General features: G+C 37.8%; 1 protein-coding gene across 1 annotated transcript in view; it reads right to left on the bottom strand.

The window, feature by feature from the left end:
- Positions 1–4,743, bottom strand: part of LOC103462074 (noelin-2-like) — a 44,282-nt gene extending 39,539 nt beyond the window's left edge. The window contains exon 1 of the mRNA XM_008404592.2: positions 4,218–4,743. Coding sequence (XP_008402814.1) covers positions 4,218–4,361 — 144 coding nt within the window. The 5' untranslated portion in view covers positions 4,362–4,743. The remainder of the gene's footprint in view (positions 1–4,217) is intronic.
- Between the last annotated feature and the right edge of the window lie 3,066 nt (positions 4,744–7,809).

The following is a 7,809-nucleotide window of genomic DNA, read 5'->3' on the forward strand; positions in this document are numbered from 1 at the left end:
GCAGCATCCGGCGTTCCGCCCGGCCTTCCAGTGCCTGCAGTGGCCGGCGTTCCGCCCGGCCTTCCAGTGCCAGCAGCAGCCGGCGCTCCGCCCGTCCCTCCGGCGCTCCGCCCGGCACTCCTGAGCCTGCAGCAGCCGGTGCTCCGCCCAGCCCTCCGCGGCTAAAGCTCCGCCTCCTGCGTCGCCACCCACCGCGGCTCAAGCTCCGCCTCCTTCCTTCTCCTTGCTGCTCCTCTAGGCCCAAACCCTGGATACCTCCTCAAGCACCACCAAGCTGTTGCCTGTCCATCCTTAGTCTCCTAATGAGACTCATCCACAGGAAGCACCAACAACCGCATCACCTGCTGTGAAACCCATGTACTCACCTCTGCTCACCTTGATCTTCAGACTGAAGTCGATACAATATTACTTTATCATTCTCTCCAACGTTTACTCCCCAGTCTAACCACTCACCTCTTTCTTAGTTCCTCCTCTGGTCCGGTCCCTCCCTGCTACCTCAGATCAACACCTCTAAAGTCTCTCTCCACTTTGATGTAATGATTTCAGCTCTACCTTCATTGTGCTGCTTACTCTTCCTCCCTCAGGCTGATTATTCATTGTCCTCATCCGTACTGTGCTGATCCCTATTTAAACAGCTGCTCAGTGCAAGATCGTCTGTTGCCCCAGTCACAGCTTTCAAGCCTTGTTTCGTGTCCAAGAAGTTCCTCGTTTTCAAATCCTGCCTGTTTTTGACCACTGTTTGCCTAGCCCCTTTCAGCTTTGAGAAGAGTTTCTGACCCCCTGTTGCTGAACCTTGCCTGCCTCTAGCAAACTGAATATTGGATTTTCCTTGCCTGAGACCCTCCTCTGCCTGACCCTGGACCGTTTTGACATTGTTAATTAATTACAGTGCATTGCTATAAAGAAAAACCTTGCAAACAATGGCGTCTCTGCAAAACACCCAAAATTCTTTTTGGGATGCTGAGCCACAAACCTTCTGGTAATATTCAAGTTCATAATGCTTTGTGTTGTAACATTCATCCAACAGTTGAAGAATGAGTTGGGAAATTTACCAAACTACATGGTTGATTCAAGATTAACATCCACATTGTCGAAATCATCTGTGTCATTTTGAATTTCATCTTGTGAGTTTTCTTCTGCTGAAGAGGATTCTTCTAACGATGAATCCTCAAAGATTTCTTCAAAATTTGTCACAATTTCCCCATTGTCACAGCTTGGTTTCACGTCCAGGTCCTTCATGTTTTTGGGAAGACTGGTAAAGACACTATTTTGTAATGTCTGTGTTGGCAAAGAGTTAGCTGATTTCTTCAAATTGTATCCACACATTCCCAGCATTTGTGTTTTCAGAATGAACTTCCTCATCGTTAGAGGAATCTTCCATGTCCTTTAGGCCTTCAGGGTTCAATGTCCAAAGCAAAGTATTTTGATCTCTCGTCCTCAGAGCTCTCTACTAAAACGTCTTTGCATCTTATGTTATATCCTAGCAACTTTTCAACTCCCTTCGTAACAAGAAATCCAAGGTCGCAACCAATTTAAAAAATCATCTTGACTTGGTGAACAGTTAAAATGGTTTGTAAAGTCAGTTTGAAGTCGTCTCTCTGGAATCGATCTACCTCCAACCAAGTTGAGAAGCAAACTGAGAATTCTTGTATTCTTGTATCTCTTTGAACATTTATGACATCATCAATGAGAACATAGAGGTTCTCATCAACATGATGATGTCAAACAACCTGTGTCAAGTTCTGGTTTGTTTTAGTTGCTATGGAAACACAAGCAGTTATGTATTTGATATGATTAATGTCAATTAAAAATGCATGCGTAGACATCTAAATTTGTAAATATTAGTCAATAAATGTGCATAAATTTAAGTTTTGTATTTGTCCTGTTTTCCAACTCATACATGTAAAAATCTGAGATTTTATGAGAATACCCATGAACAAATAAATTAATAAAAGTATTTTTATAGGTTTCATAAAGACAGTAGGCCTAAGTATTTTTTCAGAATTTAGACACACATCAGTCACATTTAGAAACTGGCTCTGAACCATCTTCTTGATCTGTTTTGAACTGTGGGCCAGGAGGATCCTCTTAACACCAGCATTGATGTGCAAGTGGGTCTTCTTTGACACAGTGAGGTCTTTTTTTTTCTTTTGTAATATCTTTGTAATTAAAAGTTACATCATTTCATATTACAGGTATTCCCCCAAAAACATGCACTGATATCATGCAATTAAAATTGTTAATTTACCTTTTATACATTTTAAGGAATAGCATTTTTTAAATTATTATCCGCTGCGATTGACTGGCGACCTGTCGGGGGTGTACCAAAGCAAAGTATTTGCTGTCCTGTTGGACAGCTGGAGAAAGGCACCAGCATTAAGTTTGGCTCATTATTCAAATTATTTTCAAAAGTTTTCTCTCAAACGAAACCCAGTAACTGGGTAATCATATAATATTTCTGTCATGTATAAATCCACCTTTCTGAGAAACTGACTTACAGGAATTTTATTAGCTGAATTTTATTAGCTGAATTTTATTAGCTGTTAAATCAACAAGAAATAACCAATCAAGTATTAGTGTGTCCAATAAATATATATGAGGTTGAATTTTTTAACTGAATTACAGAAATGTTAATGTAATGTCCCCGTGGGATCTATAAAATAAGACTGATTAAAAATTATTTTGTACTGAGATTCAGCAGTACAATAAAGACTGAAAGGAAAATGTTCTTTTAAAATTCACTAAAAATAATAGAGTTAGTCAAATTGTAATAATATTGAATTAAAATGTGATTTAAAAAATGCTCAGAGAGCACGCTTGAAATAATGATTTTTCTTTAACTGCCATGCAAACTCAATATTAATAACTTTCATGTTTACATAAGCAATGCTTTGACTTCATATCCAGCTTAAAATATATTCCTTACATTTGCATAGAACTAGTATAGCTGCTCTCCATGTGCAGTTAAGTATAAAAAATTACAAATTCAGGTTCGCAGAGAACACAACAACTTTTGGTTTCTGTCAATAAACCTTGAACAAACACTCTCAACCTGCTTCGCAGCCATAATGTCTCCATCTGTTGTCATCCCGCTTGTTGGTGTGTGGGCGTCCGCTTTCACAAGACCGCTTGTACTTTGCTGAACTTGCAAAGTGCTGCCACGCAGCAGACGAGGAAGAGCCAAGTCAAAGGCTCCGAACATGAAAACACACTCAGTTGTGTATTCATCACTTCTGAAGACATCCTATTTATCCATGTTTATTTTTGGAGACAAATACACACAACCACACTTGATGTCCACCTCAACCCTTGTGCGTGCGAGGACTGAGGTAAACGTAGAGGACTGTGGAAAATGATACACGTTTTACGTGTGTGGGGTCGTTTGGACCCCATTTCTGGACACAAGGGTTAAATGTAGCACATCTTGAGTTTGTGATTCCGTAAACAGATGAGGAAAAGCTCGACCATAGAGAAAAAGTGATGAATATGCACAGTAAGACTACCATTAAGTAAGACTCCCATGTGTGCAGTGGACCAGCATCTACACATTAGGGGCTGCCAGGGTGTTGCCAGGGCAACCAATCCGCTGGTTGTCCCATGGGTGAGTCACATTCCTTCCCCTTTTCTCCCTCCATAGGAGAAATATCACACTAGCAAGTCTGAGACAGAGCAATCCTACTAGCCGTTTCATTTTCTATGTGAATCAGTGGCTTCATAATGTGTATATGATCCAGGAGAATACATATTTACTTATTTGCACTATCTAGTTTGCTAATTTACATCTCTTAAAGCTTTTTAAATTTCTGAATAGGGTTTCTGATTCTGCTTTGAATTTTAGTTTTTGTTAGAATCTATTTTTTCTCTTATAAAAAGAAAGAAAATGTGCATCCAGAATAAATGCTTTCAGATATGAAACTAGATTTCCTTTTGGGTTTTTCCTCCCGATTTAAAAGGCAGACATTTGTCTTAGTAAGAACAAAGCATGCCCCCACAGAGAACTTATGCAAGTATTTGCAAGGAGGAAACAAAAGGAGAAAGCGTTTGATCCATCACTGAAAAATTTCAAAAGACATAAAAGAAACAAATCGCTCAAAGAAAATCTTTTGCACATTAGTTAGAAGTTAGAAGGTAAATTATTTCTTAAAAGATTTAGGTTCATCACTTTAGTTGATAAAATATAATTGAATATGTTATTTAGAAAAACAAGGGATACATACACTGATGATCCGCTCGTGTGTGCCATCAGGGGAGATGATGGTTCCATTGAGTCCAACGAGCGACGGCAAAGTCTGGGACATCCAGTTAGTTACCATAGCCATGGTGCTCAGCACAGCACCAATCTTGAGCATTGGAACAGTCATCCTGATACACACACATTCACACAATTAGAAGAAACTCTGCAGCATCAAAGTGTTGGTAGCAGTCATCCTAAAACCAGCAGGTAGCTGTGCCTCACTGCACTACGGGTGAAGCATTGTGTGCAGCCACAAGACAGGAAAGGAAATCCAATGGAGATTTTTTCCACTGCTGAAGTCCAACAACGGTCCCAAGTTAGAGAATAAATCCTGATACAATCAGTTCCAGAGGTGAAGGCAAGTCAGAGCATCCAAAACTCAGCTCAGAATGCAGGAGATTCTTCCAGAAATAGTCGTTTTTTTTTTTTTTGTTTAAATGTGTGTGTGGTTTTTGGGCTGCCGCCTTTGTCTGGCACTGAGGAGTTGTGACTGAGCCAGAGCTGCTGTTCTGTTTTATCCACTCTCTGCTCCCTCTCTCTCTCTCTGATCCCTCTCTGCAGACATCCCTCCATCGTTTACAGACTCGTCCTTGTTCTTTCAACTTGTTCATCGAAGATGCAGAATTTCCTTTCTAACAATATTTAATTAGCAAAAGAATCTCACTGGGAACTGAAAAGCTTAAAATATAACGGTCCCCATTAAAAATAGCATTTATTTTTCCACTTTTTTAATATCCCTCTTATTTGTATTTTTATATTTTTCTCACTTGTTTGAACTAAGATGTTCATTTCTTGTCCAGGTGTTGTCATTGATTGCTTATCTTTTCCTTTCTGTTTGCCTTCGCTTTTCTTCTTTAGTACATGATGGAATGAATGCACAATGCTTAGGATTGACTTATCCCTCATCTGAGAATTATGGCACAAGCTTCACAAACTGATGCAGCTCTGCCACCATGTGGTCATAATTGTATAAAAAGTAGTAAAATACACCCATGATCAACTGTGGCTCTCCTGAGTTACTATACACAATTCCTGAAAACTAACAATAATAATAACGTATGCCGTTTCATTTGAGTTAATGACTCTACAATTAGTCTAAGGTTTCAATTTAGAAAAAAGGGGAAAGAAGTTGTATTCTGGAAAAAGTGATTTTGATTTTCACTGATAAAGAAAAATCTCCTTGTCAAGTATATATAAATAAAGTAAATTTGGCAGAAAACATATCCTTAGGTAAAAATAAATCAAATTTGCTGATTTTTTTTTAATAACTTGCAATCATTTTATTATATTACCTCTCTTCCTCATCCAGTGATGGACTGGAAACCTGTCCATGGTGACTTCCTCTCTCAGTGACTACTGGGCAACAGCCTCAGTCATCCTTATGCTTAAAACTGCTGTAATATAATCATATCAGTGAGCCAATTGCTGAATGTTTAATATTTTGCTACCAGAAGAGAGAAGCAAAGACGACAGACAGAAGTGAACAGCTGATAAACCTGACTTTAGCTGGTGCATCTTAACATCTTATCATTGCCATCTTACTTGCTCCAGGTTTAATGTTTGAAGGTATCTTTTACCTGTTGACAATTCAACTCACTATAAGGATTTCATAAAGCCTTTGTTCTTTTCAGCAGAAATAAGATTGCTGTGTCTAATCTCAGTGAAAAACTCTACGGGATACACATGGATTAGAAATATTTTGTCCTTCAGCAAATAAGAACCAACATGAATATTTCAACTAGACAAACTTAGATGACTATCAAGAGGAGTGGAGACTTAACAGAGCTAACAAGACAGCTGAGGAGTTCAGACACTTTCAGAGTGTTTATGGTCACCAATTCTTGTAACTCAACATTTGCATTTTGATGAGATGATATATTTACAAGGGACAGAACAGAACAAAACAGATGCAGATGAGTTTTTAAAGCTCAATAACCTGCAGAACCTGTGACTGCACCATCCCACAATAGTGAAATAACTGGTGGTCTATTGATAAGTTAAAAAAAATAAGACCATCACAAGTAAACAAAAATAATTAGTTTTCAGTTAAATTGAAAATTATCCAAATTTAAATAATATTTTTGAAAAAAAGTCAGTTTTTTTATTAGAGTATAAAATATAAGACTGTGCTGAGATTTATTCAACCTTTCCACAAAATACACAAATACAGTATTTACCATTCAACTGTAGAAATAAAAACAATTTCAGCTAATTTAGTGGCACTTAATACATATTTAATTAAAGAAGTTACAACAACATTTAATTTCCCTTTGGGATGAATAAAATATTTTTGAATTGAATTGAATTGAATTTGAATTTAAAGCTTAAATCCAAAGAATGTCCATGATTACTGGAGTAGAGACAGAGGGTGAGGGAAATAATAACTCTACCCCTGATTTGGCAAGTTTGCACATTAACAAAAATATTTGATTAAATAATTCAAAATAATAAATGTTCAGAGCACTTCATCTGCAGTTTCAGTTTTCTGTTCAAATGTCTGTCAAAGACTTTGTTTCAGAGTGTTTTGTGGTTATATTTGTTTCCAAAGTTCCTTGTGGTTTTCTTTTTTTTCAAAACCTCTGATTTATCTAGGAGACAAAACAAAAGATTTTAAATAGATAAAATAAGTCAAATACTGCTACAAACAAACAAACAAACAAAAACAAAGTTTACCGCTGAGTCAAAGATATGGCTACATGCTGTAATGGATTTTGAAGAGCCATTGCTGGTCAGTTCTGTTTGCAATGCCAATTCTTCATCCAGCAGCCACAGCAGGAGCCAAACTGCTGCCAAACAAACACCAACGCCCACCTGTCAGCTGACTAACATTTTGTTCTGCCAAGCAGCAATAGCAGGTCTTGGAAGGGTTTATTGATCATGTGACATTTAGTGGTTTCTTTTCTATGTATTTTGGTAGTCTGGCCATTGCCGTCCTGTGCAATTCCTCTCAAAAGAATTCTTGCTTCCATCACAGTCTGAGATTTCTCCCCTTCACTTGGATTGTCTCCAGTTGATTTTTGACTGGGCCAATCAGAACAGAAGGAGTGGTGAATGATGATGTTGATTTTCTGCAATATTTTAGAATTGCACCCTGCCTGTTTTAGCAATGACAGTAGAGGAAGTAAACGAAGCTGGTCAGTCTATGTTGGTCACACTTCCAAATATTGAATTAGCATCCATCTGTTCAGCTCAGCTTTTCTCTCTTTGCAGTGGATTATGTTTTTTTTTAAAGTGCAGGCCATGTCTGTTAAGTGTCATAGTGTTGAACTGGTGCATCATTATGTCATGGACAAATGTTAGCAGTTGAGTAAAATTTAAAACTGGGCTCTTGGCTAATAGGGGCTAGTATTTTACAAACATCTGTTACAAAATCTAGGGGAATATATTTATATTTACATTTATATTCATATTTTATAAATATGAATTTATAGTTACTGTTGTGTTCTTGATTTTAGAAGAAAAGAAACGTGGAACAAAAGAACATGTACTTTAATAGTGAACAAACATTTTGAACAAACGTCTTGCTTGCATGCTGACTTACACATGTCACAAAACCTCCAGTAATTAATGTTAAA

The sequence above is a fragment of the Poecilia reticulata genome, linkage group LG1, assembly GCF_000633615.1.
Source record: "Poecilia reticulata strain Guanapo linkage group LG1, Guppy_female_1.0+MT, whole genome shotgun sequence".
Taxonomy (NCBI): Eukaryota; Metazoa; Chordata; class Actinopteri; order Cyprinodontiformes; family Poeciliidae; genus Poecilia; species Poecilia reticulata.